This window comes from Pongo abelii, chromosome 19 (assembly GCF_028885655.2).
Source record: "Pongo abelii isolate AG06213 chromosome 19, NHGRI_mPonAbe1-v2.0_pri, whole genome shotgun sequence".
Classification (NCBI taxonomy): Eukaryota; Metazoa; Chordata; class Mammalia; order Primates; family Hominidae; genus Pongo; species Pongo abelii.
The window spans coordinates 19909723-19923556 of NC_072004.2; the positions used below are offsets into that span (position 1 = coordinate 19909723).

Here is a 13834-nt window from a genome sequence, read left to right on the forward strand (position 1 = left end):
CTTTTTTTTTTTTAAATAGAGACAGGGTCTCTGTTGCCCAGGCTGGAATGCAGTGAGGTAATCATGGCTCACTGCAGCCTTGACCTCCCAGGCTCAAGCAATCCTCCCACCTCGGCCTCCCCAGTAGCTGGGACCACAGATGTGCCCAATCACACCCAGCTAATTTGTGTATTTTTTGTAGAGATGGGGTTTCACCATGTTGCCCAGGCTGGTCTTGAACTCCTCAGCTCAAGCTATCTGCCCACCTCAGCTTCCCAAAGTGCAGTGATTACAAGTGTGAGCTGCCATGGCTGGCCACGGCTGTCTTTTAAAAAGCTAAAAATGGGCTGGTTCAAGACCAGTCTGAGCAATATGGCGAGACCTCATTTCTACTAAAAAAAAAAAAAAAAATCAGCTGGGTGTGATGGCCCGTGCCTGTAGTCACCCCAGCTACTCAGGAGGCTGAGGTGGGAGGATCGCTTGAACCCAGAAGGTTGAGGTTGCAGTGAGCCTCGATTGTGCCACTGCACTCCAGCCTGGGTGACAGTGAGACCTTGTCTCAAAAAGCCTCAGAAGGAGCGGCCTAGGGAGATGGGCAAGCATTTCATTTCTAGTTTCTGAACGGCCCTGTGCATTGAGAGAGGTCTTCGGCCTCCCAGCCTCTCTGGCTGAAGGTGGCGATTCTGCATGGAGTCTCTCCACCACTTGGTGGCACTGCTCACAGTGACTTTTTACTTCTAAACACCATTGAACTGGAGCAAGTAGATGATTTGCCATGTTTTTCCCAGCTAGTTTGGAGGCTGAATATAGAATTTTACTGGGACACACCAGAATGTGTAAGTTGGGGAGCAGCGATCCCAGTTTCCCTTGATAATGTGCCAACAGCTTCCTTAGTATTGAAATCACAAAGTCAGAAATGCACACACCTCTGTGATCAGAGATCCATACAGGAGAGAGCAACAAAAAGAGGCCTTTTAAGTTTGCCAGACTTCCTGACCAGTGGGAAGCAAGAGAGTAGATAAGTGTGCAACAGTCACAAACCCGGGCCTATAAGAACCTAGTTGGGAATAGAATGTAAGAGAATGGGGAGCGATGGGGACTCTAGCGTGTTCTAGGCACATGCCCATCTAAAGGCTCCATGTGACTGTTGCCCTGCAGGAATGTGGGCCCCAGTGTTCACCAAACCTTTTTTTTTTCCCCCATGAAGAGAAGCCAGAAACCCAGATATTAATACAAAGTATCCAGTTTAGAAGTGTTGGTAAATTTTTTTAATATTGAACATTGTGCTGCCCAAAGAAGGTATCTGCAAGCCAGGTACAAACCAGCAGTTCACGCCCTCTGGTGAGCAGAAAGGTCATAGATTTTGAGCCCATTATGTCGGAGGTCAAATTCTAGTTCTGCTGTTGCAACAGCTGTAAACCAAAGTTTTCAGATTTCTAATGCCCAATGAAAATACCACTTTATTTCCAAAGGTTATTAAAAGGAATAGTTCATGTATGTAAGCAGGCACAGAGCTTGCCACCTATTAGGTACTCAAAAGCATTCTTCCTTCACTTAAGGAAACAATACAGGCATAATACAACAATAATGTTATGATCAAGTTCATTATCAGGAGGCATACACCCAAACAATAGGGGAGTGAGCACCTATCACGTACAGAGCTCTCTGCTAGGTTCTCTGGGGGCAGCAGTTCCCAACCTGGCAATTCATCGGCGTCATCGGAATCAGCCAGCAGCTTGTTGGATATGCTGAGTCCAGAGTCCTGCCCATATTACACTTAATGTTCTGTGCCTATTACACCCAGATTTATGAGATCCTCCTCTCCCACGCAGTCCAAGAATCTGCATTCTAATAAGTTCCTCAGAGGAAGCTCTTTTGCAGCCCGTTTGCACTGGTCTGTGGGTTGGTCATTTATGGAAACCACTGCTCGAGGGAATGAATCATTATTTCCCATCTCATTAGGGAAAGATGATATGCATATGCACACATGTAAGGAGGAGTGACAGTAATGAGCCAAAAGCTCTGTAGACATAATTGCCTCTGATGAAGTGCTGACTGATGACATCAGACAGTAGGCTATTGACAGTGTACCCCCGGGAAAGCTAAATGCAAAAGGGAAGCAAACGGCCTCATGAAGTGAGATCACGATTACAGGGTCAGAAATGTGGAGAGGGTGATTCAGATGGACAAAGGAGCAGAGGCAGGATTCAAGTGATGCATTTCGGAGGCAGTGCATCCTGCTTGTGCCGAGTGGAAGGTGCATGAGGAACATAGTAGACGGTAACAGGAAGGCAGGAGCTGCGAAGGCCTTTGAAGATCAGGCCAGTTGTAATAAAAGTATTTCACATCGTCAGGTATCTTGGGATGGCTGCCAAACATTTTTCTATGGTTTGCATAAATACATATCTATTTTATTTATGTATTTATTTATTTTATGTATTTATTTTATTTATTTATTTATTTATTTATTTATTTATTTTGAGACGGAGTTTCGCTCTTGTTGCCCAGGCTGGAGTGCAATGGAGCGATCCCGGCTCACTACAACCTCCGCCTCTCAGGTTCAAGCAATTCTCCTGCCTCAGCCTCCTGAGTAGCTAGGATTACAGGCATGAGCCATCGTGCCCAGCTAATTTTGTATTTTTAGTAGAGATGGGGTTTCTCCATGTTGGTCAGGCTCATCTTGAACTCCCAGCCTCAGGTGATCCGCCCATCTGGGCCTCCCAAAGTGCTGGGATTACAGGCGTGAGTCACTGCACCCGGCCTATTTTAGTTTTTTTTTTGAGACGGAGTTTCACTCTTGTCGCCGAGGCTGCAGTGAAGTGGCACTATCTCGCCTCACTGAAACCTCCACCTCCCAGATTCAAGTGATTCTCCTGCCTCAGCCTGCCAAGTAGTTGGGATTACAGGGTCCCTTGAAGCCCAGGCCAAATGGCCCTGTTGTGGCCTTGCCCCAACTCACCCCCGCACTTCCTCTGGGTCGGCCCCAGCTTGTAGTCCAGTCCTCCCAGTTCCTCTGCTTCTCTGAGTATAACTTGAGCTGACTTGTGATGCATTCCAGCTATCTGACTTACATCAAGCTGTCAATGGCAATCAAGCATAATGAGAGCATGGCCAAAGGTCTGCACAGGGCTCTGCTGCAGCAGCATCCAGAGGATGACAGCAAGTGCTCCCCCCGGCCCCAGGACCTGATCCGGCTTTATGACATCATCTTACAGCTGATCCTTGAGGACCGGGAAGGCAAGGGCCTGTCGTTTTCCTTTGCCTGTGTCAGACACAAAATGACTTAACTTTGTATCATGGAAGGGCTATGACAAGCAGAATCTATTAGTAGCTGGGAAAAGACAAATGTCTTACACCAGTTCCACAGTCTGTGAGCCCCTACCTCTCAGACATGCTGATCTGCAGAGAATAGTGACCCCAGATCATCACTGAGCACTTCACCTATGTAAGATGCTCCCAGCTGCCATAGAGCATCTGAGACCTGAATCCATGCCATCTCAGCCCCCAGGGAGTTTGTCAGTCAGTAGGACTGTGAGACACACACAGTCAAGGCATCTGAGTAGATGCTAAGCAAAATAAAAGCTCAGAGCTGGAACAGATCCCTTCCAGCTAAGATGGGCCAAGAAGTCTCTGAAGGCGGGTGAGCTATGAGTTGAGTTGAAAAGGGCAAATATGTTTCCAAGATGAGAGGGGAATGGAGGTGACAGCAGGTGTGGCTGCTGCCAGGTCACTTCACAGGCTTTTCCCCATTGTATTGATCTCGGGCTTTTTTTTCTCACCATTGTCTGTTCTTACAAGGTCTTCTGTGAAAAATTCAACCTAAGATCTACTCTTCATGAATTTTCTTGTTGCATCTGTTGTACAGAATCTTTTGGAATTGCTCCAGCTTCCTGGTTTAGAGGAAGACAAAGTCTTCCAGAAAGAGATAGGCCTCAAGATTCTGGTGTTCAAAGCTTACAGGTAATGTCCCATGGGATGGGCAGAGTTTTCCTCTGCCTCCCAGGTTCTGTAAGCATTGGGAGCATGACCCAGCCCATAGCAGATGGGATCATTGGCCTTGAGTGTATGGTTACCTTGCCTGTGATCAGAGGAAGGTCAGCCCAGCATGTTCAAGGGGAGTTTCTAAAGGCTGTGGTCAGTAGTGGCCAGTGATGATGACTGCCCTTTGGCCATGTTGGAGGAGTGGAGCACACACGTTAAACTTGGCTTCCTCACTGGGTATGGTGGCTCAGGCTTGTAATCCCAGCACTTTGGGAGGCAAAGGCAGGTGGATCACCTGAGGTCGGGAGTTTGAGACCAGCCTGACTGACATGGAGAAACTCTGTCTGTATTAAAAATACAAAATTAGCCAGGCATGGTGGTGCATGCCTGTAAACCCAGCTACTCAGGAGGCTGAGGCAGAAGAATAGCTTGAACCTGGGAGGCAGAGGTTGCGGTGAGCCAAGATCGCACCATTGCACTCCAGCCTGGGTGACAAGAGTGAAACTCCATCTCAAAAAAAAGACAAAAAACAAAAAACTTGTCTTCCTCTACTTGCCTCCTCCCTCCCAGGGGAAAAGGGGCATGCCTTGAAAGGGTGTTAATTAGCAGAACCAGTGTGGCCAGTTCAAGGAACTTGAACTAACTCGGGATAAAGCTAAACTCAGTTTCTTAAATGACTTGTATCATTTGGAACTCGGAAGTGGGCTGGGTAGCACGATGGGGCCCAGCCGGGACGGAAGGCAGAGCCCCATGCATTCTTGCCCTTCCTCATCTGGCCCTCACACGCCAGTGTGCTCTGGCGCTCCAGCGTGGCCTGTCTTCACTGCATGGCCTCTTTTGTCCTGTCAGGGACCCACAGTGCTCAGGCTCTGCTGAGCCCAGGAGAGGAATTTGACTCAGGAAGAACCTTCTGTGAGTTTTGTTGTTGGAAAGCGATGAGCAGAGATGAATGATTGTGACTTGGGTGTGTGGATGGGGGTGGGATTTCTGTTTGAGTTGGGCAGCGTTCTTCCTTCTGTCCTGTCCCTGGTCTCACCATGCTCCTTCTGGGAACTGTTCCTCCTCTGCAGAGTCAGCCAGTCAGTAAAAAACCATGGCTCAGTGTTGGGCCTACCTGGGCATCTCTGATTGCTGGGAAGCATCTCTGCAGGGTAGCCTACAAATCTGAAAGCTTCCCATGAAGCGGATTTCCATGTGGTGACCCCACATTAAGAAATCTGTTTCCAAATGTGAAATTTTGCCTAAACTGCAAGGAAAGCCTTGGTCTTGGGTAATTGCAGCTTTAGAATTTTGTGGCTGTTTTCCCCTCCCCATCAGGTGTTTTTTCATTGCTCAGTCCTATGCGCTGGTGAAGAAGTGGAGTGAAGCACTTGTCCTGCATGATAGCATCCTGAAATATGCAGATGAAGTAAATTCTGATGCTGGCACCTTCAAGAACAGCCTAAAGGTGAGAGGTTGGCCTCTCCTTGTTTGTAAGCCCTGGCACGTTATGGAGTTGGCTGTGGAGGAGCCGTGAGGGTACAACAGCTGGGCTCCACCTCAGGCTGGTCCTCCCTGGCTGTGCATGGGACCTGGTGTGGCCCTGACTGCCCAGGAGCTGCAGGCTGTGTCACTCATGGCTGTGCTCCAGGCCTGAGGAGGATTTAAGTTTGAAGAAGGGAAGGCGTTTTTCTGATTTCAAAGAAACAAAAACCTCCACAGGAAAACCTGAAGTACTGCTCTCAGACTTGACTACACATTGAAATCTCTTAGGAAGATTTTTTTCAAGGTAGATGTCTGGGTGGCACCCCCAGAGATTGTGGTTCTAATCAGTGTGAGGGATCTGAAGTGGGCACTGGGACTTTGAAAGGCCCCTTAATGATTTTGACATGCAACAAAGTGAGAAGCACTGGTGCAGCCATCCTGCAGGGCATGTGCAAGACCAGCAGCAGCGGCGGGGGCCTGGCTAGGAATGCAGCCTCTCAGCTCCCACCCGGAACCTTCTGCTTGTTTTTTTTCTTTCTTTCTTTCTTGAGACAGGGTCTCACTCTGTCACTCAGGCTGGAATGCAAGTGGCACCATCATAGTCCACTGCAGCCTTGAACTCCTGGGCTCAAGTGACCCTCCCACCTCAGCCTCCTGAGTAGCTGAGACTACGGGCATGAGCCACCATGCCTGGCCAATTTTTATTTTTTTGTAGAGATGGGGATCTCACTATGTTGCCCAGGCTGGTCTTGAACTCCTGGCCTCAAGCAGTCCTCCTGCCTCTGCCTCCCAAAACCTTGAGATTGGAGGCATGAGCCACCATGCTGGCCAGTATCTGCATTTTAACAAGATCCCCAGGCCATTTGGGGGTCCATTAAAGCTAAGGAAATGGTTGATCTAAAGTACAGCCACAGGACTGGATGCAGTGGCTCATGCCTGTAATCCCAGCACTTTGGGAAGCTGAGGTGGGCAGATCACTTGAGGTAAGGAGTTCAAGACCAGGTTGGGCAACATGGCAAAACCCTGTCTCTACAAAAATAAAAAAAAATTAGCCAGGCGTGGTGGTGCACACCTGTAATCCCAGCTACTTGGGAAGCTGAGGCAGGAGGCTCACTTGAACCTGGGATGCAGAGGTTGCAGTGAGCCAAGATCACACCACTGCACTCCAGCCTGAGTGACAGAGTGAGACTCCATCTCAAAATAAATAAATAAAGTGCAGCCATGGAAGGCTTGCTTTGCTTTACTTTTTTTTTTTTTAAGATGGAGTCTCCGTCTCCCAGGCTAGAGTGCAGTGGCACAATCTCGGCTCACTGCAACCTCTGCCTCCCAGGTTCAAGCGATTGTTCTATCTCAGCCTCCCAAGTAGCTGGGACTACAGGCATGTGCCACGAAGCCCGGCTAATGTTGGTATTTTTAGTAGAGACAGGGTTTCACCACGTTGGCCAGGCTGATCTTGGACTCCTGACTTCAAGTGATCAAGCCTCTTGATCCGCTGACCTCAGCCTCCCAAAGTGCTAGGATTACAGGTGTGAGCCACCACGCCCGGTGCTTTACTGATTATTGAAAGATAACTAGCTTCTTCAGCTTGTGGCCTGCTGTGATGATATAGAACTTGTTGCAACATCAGCTGGTCTAAGGAATCCATGTATATTTGACAAGTAGAGACCATTTAGAAAAGCAAGCAGGGGCCGGGCACCGTGGCTCACGCCTGTAATCCCAGCACTGTGGGAGGCTGAGGTGGGCGAATCACAAGGTCAAGAGATCAAGACCATCCTGGCTAACATGGTGAAACCCCGTCTCTACTAAAAATACAAAAAAATTAGCCGGGCGTGGTGGCGGGCACCTGTGGTCCCAGTTACTCAGGAGGCTGAGGCAGGAGAATGGTGTGAACCCGGGAGGCGGAGCTTGCAGTGAGCCAAGAGTGCCATTGCACCCCAGCCTGGGTGACAGAGCAAGGCTCTATCTCAAAAAAAAAAAAAAGAAAAAGAAAAAAAGAAAAGCAAGCAAAGGTTCCTGTTGTTGATGGAGTCACACCAGTGTAGGAGCTGCTGGATCCCGTGCAAGCTCAGAGTAGAGAAGAAGCTCTCTGCCTTCAGAGAGCTTGTAGTTTTGTTGTAGCCACAGACTGGCATGCAGGAGCCCACCTATGGATGCAGAAGAAGTAAGAGAGACCCCCAGCAAAGGCAGAGCTAGGAAAGAGCAGAGGGATGTGGGCAGGTGGGGGTGATGGACGTGGCAGCATCACCACCATGGGATATCATCTTGGGATGTGGTGCAAACCAGTGTGGACCTGATTTCATGTGCTGAATTGTTTTGTGGGGGAAGTGTCAGAGAATGGAGGCATGATGGATTCTGTGGCTTCCAGACCTTCTCGGGTCATTCCCAATACGCCAAGCAAGAGACCGAGGCCAGGAAAATTCATCACCCTCGATGAAGCAGTGGGATGTAATGACTAAGGGCTTATGCCCTTGAGCCAGATGGCCCAGCCCTTTACCCCAGCCCGCTGCCACTTGGGGGCATGGCCCGCACATTGCTTAACCTCTCCATGCTTCCATTTTCTCATCTGTAAAATGGGAGTGCAAACTGCCTCAGGATTATTGAGAAGGTTAAGCTAGTGATTATGTAACCAGCTTAGAACAATGCCTGGCACACTGTTTAGTGTATGATGAATTTATTAATATTATCAACATCATCTTTATTTCCAGGCATTATTACTTAAGCCATGGCATAGCTTTTCCCATTTGAAACAGGCTAGTGTTTTGTTTTGTTTTGTTCTAATACGGAGAACCGTTTAGAAAGTCTAAAGTCCTGTGAAAATACCAGTGGGTTCGCTTAACTCAGGTTAGCTTGGTGTGCTTCTCTGACCTGGCCCTGGCTCAGGAGTACAGGTTTTCTGAATCTTACAGGGCCTGCCTGACATGCAAGAGCTCATCACTCAAGTGTGGTCAGAGAAGTGCTCCCTGCAGGCCGCAGCCATCCTCGGTGAGCCCCCTGCCTGGCCTTTGTATCCCCAGACTTCCCTTCCTGCCACTCCCCTTCTGTCTCACACCCCACACTACTGTTTTAAGGTTGAAAGGGTTGTCTCGGTTCATCTGTAAGATGTTCCTGGCCTATACTTGCACCAGCTGGGCATCAGATCACGTAGAAGCATTTTGAGATGTGCTGTTACACTCGTCCTTCTCCCTGTTACTGTTCTCATGCAACTGTACTGGCTTCACAGGCCGACGGCGTTGGATGTGGGATTGATCTGTTTATCTCCACCACTTCTCAGCACGAGACAGGACTGGCTTCCCCACGTGCTGGCTCCTTTTGCTTTTGGGATGTAGGGGCCACCTGTGTGATAGGTCTCATTTGTGACTAGTGTGCTATTATAAATCCTTGTTCTTACAAACTTTCAGATGCAAATGACACTCATCAAACAGAGACCTCCTCCTCCCAAGTCAAGGACAATAAGGGAAGTCTGGGCCATGGTTTTTGAGGAATATGAAGCAGGATTAGCAACAAACTAGGAATGCATGCTCATTGTAGAGCAGTGGACCCTAAATTTCTAAGGAAACCCCCCACCTCCCTCCCTTCTCTTACCCAACCTCAAAGCTTCTTGCATAAATCTTCCAAGATGTCAGATCATCCCTGGGAAGAGGGTTGAGGAACCTGTTGCTGTGCAGAGTAGCACCCGTGGGTAAGAGCTCTAACTTGTAACATGGCCAACAGACCTGCACCCCAGTCTTAGCCTGGCCCTCTCTTAACCTCTCTGGGTTTCAGTGACTCTGACTACAAGGCAGCGATGTGGTAGCCCCTCCTCGTAGGAGGCTGTCGGGATTGAGTGATTGAGGGAGATGGCCCCTGTAAAGCTCTGAACCAAGCAGTCGGCACTCAGGAATGTTCACCAAGGGTGTTGTTCTGTGACCGATGCTACGTATGTCTGTTTGATTTGACTTCCAGCCTCTGGTTGAACGGTTTGAGACATTCTGCCTGGACCCTTCCCTTGTCACCAGGCAAGCCAACCTTGTGCGCTTCCCACCAGGCTTCCAGCCTGTCCCCTGCAAGCCTTTGTCCTTTGACCTGGCCCTCAGCCACGTGGCTTTCCCACCCCTCGAGGACAAGTTGGAACAGAAGACCAAGAGTGGCCTCACTGGATACATCAAGGGCATCTTTGGATTCAGGAGCTAACCAGGCTCTTCCTCGGGGGCAGGGGAGATCCTGACTCTTAATCTGTATTGTGAGAAAATCCCAGCAAGTTCCATGATATTAAATCCAGGTCTGCATTGGCCCGGGGCAAGAGTTTAACATCTTTGGCCCTGCATTCCTACAGCTTGTGTCTGTACACACAGTCTTAAGCAGTGTGTTAGGAGAGCACCCTGTTGTCTTCTGGTAAATGTGTGCGGGGTCATCCTGTCTCCTGTACCTCCTGGGAGAGGGGCCGCTGCTGTCTGGTGCCCTGTGAGCTGTGATTGATTGCCTTTGGTCAGTAATGCGTTCAGGAGTCCACACCAGGCACAGATGGGGCCTTGAAACGCTTTGTCATGCTTCATGTCATGTCATGTCATGATTTGAAATGAACTCATCCTTGCTGTGAGCATCCAGGATCCCTTGAAAAGTTTATCTGTGACTATGAAACTGGCAACATCACCCCAGAATTACGGTCAGCCTTATTCCCCTTCACCTCCCAGTGAACGCTAAAAAGTTTCAGACAAGCAGAGAGCTCTATTTTTAGAAGAAATATGTTACACTCAGAAATGATGAAACCAAATCTTATATTAAAAGGCAAAGATGATGGAGACTGTGCCCATTTCTTATGTGCTCTCCCTCATGTCCAGTCCCCGTTCTCTCCTTGGGAGCCTGGTTGTGTGAAGCTGGTGAGGTCTAGTGTAACCTGACTTACCGGCAACTAGGTGAGGCTGATGCTGGATACACATGTTAGAGGCACTATTTATCAGGACTTCCCAATGTGTAATTTTTAGATGCTATTACATTTTAATCCCCTTCGTTACCCCCCATTTTTTCTTAGTCATCCCTTTTCACTTCTATTATAACATCAGTAATAGAAGTCACACAAACAATGTAAGAAAGCAAGGAATAAAAGTGATTTAAACATGTACCTGACACTTATGATTCCCTTTGGAAATCAAAACTCACCTGTCACATAGGAAAGAAAATTCACCATGAGAAATGTTGGCTTAGATGTTTTCAGTTTTTGAGCAAACCCAGTGGCTTGAAGAAAAGGCCAACTGGTTAAAAATCCAAGAGCATTGTTTCAGGATGGCATTGTAACCCCCTGAGACTTCTTGCCCACTGCCCAGATGGAGCTGATTCATCGAAACAGAGGAATTGCAATAGAGGGAAAGTTTAATTAACACAGAGCCAGCTAAACAGGAGACTGGAGTTTGTTACTCAAATTGGTCTCCCTGAAAATTCAGAGACTGGGAATTTTAAGGATAATTTGGTGGGTAGGGGGTCAGGAAGTGGGGAGTGCTGATTGGTCAGGTTGGAGATGAAGTCATAGGGAGTTGAAGATGAAGTCATAGGGAGTTGAAGCTGGCCTCTTGTGCTGAGTCGGTTTCCTGGGTGGGGGCCACAAGACCAGATGAGCCAGTTTGGATGGATGGTGCCAGCTGATCCATAAAGTGCAGGGTCTGAGAAATATCTTGAGCACCATTCTTAGGTTTTACAATAGCGATGTCATCCCTAGGAGCAACTGGCAAGGCTCAGAATCTTGGGCCTCTGGCTGCATGACTCCTAAACCATAATTTCAATTCTTGTGGCTAATTTGTTAGTCCTACAAAGGCAGTCTGGTCCCCAGGCAAGAAGGGGGTTTATTTCCGGAAAGTGCCGTTACCATCTTTGTTTCAAAGTTAAACAGTTAAACTGTAAACTTCTCCCAAAATTAGTTCGGCTTATTCCCAGGAATGAACAAGGACAGCTTGGAGGTTAGAAGCAAGGTGGAGTGGGTTAGGCTAGACCTTTTTCACTCTAATAATCTCACCATTAGAATTTTTGTAAAGGTGGTTTTAGAATGCCACTGTGGGCTTGGCTGTGCCTTTTGTTTTCCCAGTAAGTTGCAGGGAGGGAAGGCTAAGAGCTAGAAAGGATGGTGAGACACAAATCAGACTTCTTGTTAGAATGGTGTGGTGGCTTAGAACCTTGAGATGCTCGCAGAGGGGCCCTGATCCCCTGGGGTTTGTTTTGGGTTGGAGAGCCTCAGGAAGCTGGGTTTTTTTTTTAATTGAAAGTTTCATCATCTATGCCATATAAATTTAGGACTAACCTCACCCCTACTTCTGAAAATATAGCACAGATAGGCTGGACACAGTGGCTCACGCCTGTAATCCCAGCACTTTGGGAGGCCGAGGCAGGCAGATCACTTGAGGCCAGAAGTTCGAGACCAGCCTGGGCAACATGGCAAGACCTTGTCTCTACCAAAAAAACTTTTTTAAAAGAAAAATATATATAGCACAGATGACTGGTCTCAGGTTGAGGTCCTGGGTTTTGATCAGGTCAGTGTCCCTGCGGGCTGAGGAACCACAGTTTGGGGGTTAGGGGGTCTTCATCCATGTCCTCATCCTCCTCCCAGGGCCATGGGCCAAGATTCTGCACCTCCCTTGTCTCGTCTCTGTGCTGACAGCCGCGCTGTCCTCCAGCTCCAAGAATCCAATTGCAGGCCCTGCTGTGCTGCAGTCTCAAGCCTGCCTCAGGCCGTTGTCTGCAGCATTGTGAGGGGGACGGGCATGGGGAACTGCTCATCCTCCTGGAAGATGTCCCTTTGTCCTGCCCACAGCCCTCCCAGCTCCTCCCACTCTAGAGTGCTGGCCTCAGTGGGGACCCAGGACCTATAAACTAGAGATGGAGGCGAATCCCAACTGCACCTTTTCCTTCTCAGGTTGCCTAATGCTTTGTCTCACAGCCACACTACAAATTCCATTCCTCCCGGTGCTCCTGCCAGGCGCTCTGAGCAGCATTGGCTGTTAACGGCCAGTGATGCTGTTTAGTATTAAAAGCAGGTGTTTACATAAGAAGACAGATCTGGCAGGGCCAAGGTCTCTGGCAAGCTCTCACATCCCTTCACGTGGGATTCCTGGACATTAAGCAGGCTGTGTCGTGGGAGACAGAGCGCCAGATGCAGGACCCCCTCCTGTCCTCCTGGGAAGCGGCTCTGCCTCTGAAGGGAGCAGGTTTCAAATCAGGCCCTCACTGCCCCTGGGCCCTGCAGGCTGTTCGCCGGGGGTTTTCACAGAAAGATACTTCAGGGGCCACACAGTCCTGCCTTCCCACGGAGCATGACATGCAGATGAGGCCCCGGGGGCCGCGAATGGGTCTGTTCCAAGTGGGTGTTCCCGTGTTGTGCTGGCTCCGGTCCCTCCTCCAGGATGGACTCTGGTGCTGTCAGCAAGCTCTGACCCTGGAGGAGGCTTCTGTCTCCAACAGCAAGAGAGGACGAAGAGAGCTCCACTCAGTCCCTTATAGTTTTATTTATTTATTTATTTATTTAGAGACAGAGTCTCACTCTGTCACCCAGCCTGGAGTGCAGTGGCATGATCTCAGCTCACTGCAGCCTCTGCCTCCCAGGTTCAAGTGATTCTCCTGCCTCAATCTCCCAAGTAGCTGGGACTACAGGTGTGTGCCATTATGCCCAGCTAATATTTGTATTTTTAGTAGAGGCGGAGTTTCACCGTGTTGGGCAGGCTGGTCTCAAACCCCTGGCCTCAAGTGATCCACCTGCCTCAACCTCCCAAAGTGCTGGGATTACAGGCGTGAGTCACCATGCCTGGCCCAGTCTCATACTTTTAAAGCCTGCCCGAGGTCTGTTGGTCTGTTGTGGCTGTGATCGTGGTTTCTTTCCTTTTTTTTTTTTTTTTTTTGAGCAGAGTCTCACTCTGTCACCCAGGCTGGAGTGCAGTGGCGCAATCTTGGCTCACTCCACCTCCCAGGTTCAAGCAATTCTCCTGCCTCTGCCTCCCAAGAAGCTGGGATTACAGGTGGCCACCACCATGCCCAGCTAATTTTTGTATTTTTAGTAGAGATGGGGTTTCACCATCTTGGCCAGGCTGGTCTCAAACTCCTGACCTCATGATCTACCCACCTTGGCCTCCCAAAGTGCTGGGATTACAGGCATGAGCCACCGCACCTGGCCTTTTTTTTTTTTTTGAGATGGAATCTGACACTGTCGCATGGGCTGGAGCTCAGTGGTGTGATCTCTGCTGACTGCAACCTCTGCCTCCCATTCAAGTGATTCTCCTGCCTCAGACTTCCGAGTAGCTGGGATTACAGGCATGCACCACCACGCCTAGCTAATTTTTTGTATTTTTAGTAGAGATGGGGTTTTACTATGTTGGCCAGGTTGGTCTCAAATGCCTGACCTCGTGATCCACCCGCCTCGGCCTCCCAAAGTGCTGGGGTTACAGGTGTGAGCCAC

At 49.1% G+C, this 13834-nt stretch overlaps 2 protein-coding genes across 2 annotated transcripts in view; one reads left to right on the forward strand and one right to left on the reverse strand.

The window, feature by feature from the left end:
* LOC129051030 (envoplakin-like protein) overlaps nt 1-13834 on the forward strand; it is a 32576-nt gene that overhangs the window by 1524 nt on the left and 17218 nt on the right. Inside the window, 2 exon segments of the mRNA XM_063718052.1 lie at nt 5278-5407; nt 8331-8406. The gene's annotated coding sequence lies outside the window, so the exon portion shown is untranslated.
* LOC129056810 (protein FAM106C-like) lies at nt 1732-3032 on the reverse strand. The gene is made up of 2 exons (XM_054546877.2): nt 2939-3032; nt 1732-2277 (listed from the first exon to the last, which is right to left on the reverse strand). Exons 1-2 carry the CDS (start codon nt 3030-3032, stop codon nt 1757-1759), a joined length of 615 nt encoding a protein of 204 aa, XP_054402852.1. The 3' UTR covers nt 1732-1756.

What these genes read in the sequence shown, in the direction of transcription:
- LOC129056810 (XM_054546877.2), bottom strand. Translation starts at nt 3,032, where the DNA reads ATGCATCACAAGTCAGCTCAAGTTATACTCAGAGAAGCAGAGGAACTG. An exon ending in GACCCAGAGGAAGTGCGGGG is followed by an intron (nt 2,278 to 2,938) that starts GTGAGTTGGGGC and finishes AGGCCTTCGCAG; the next exon opens with CTCCTGCCTTCCTGTTACCG.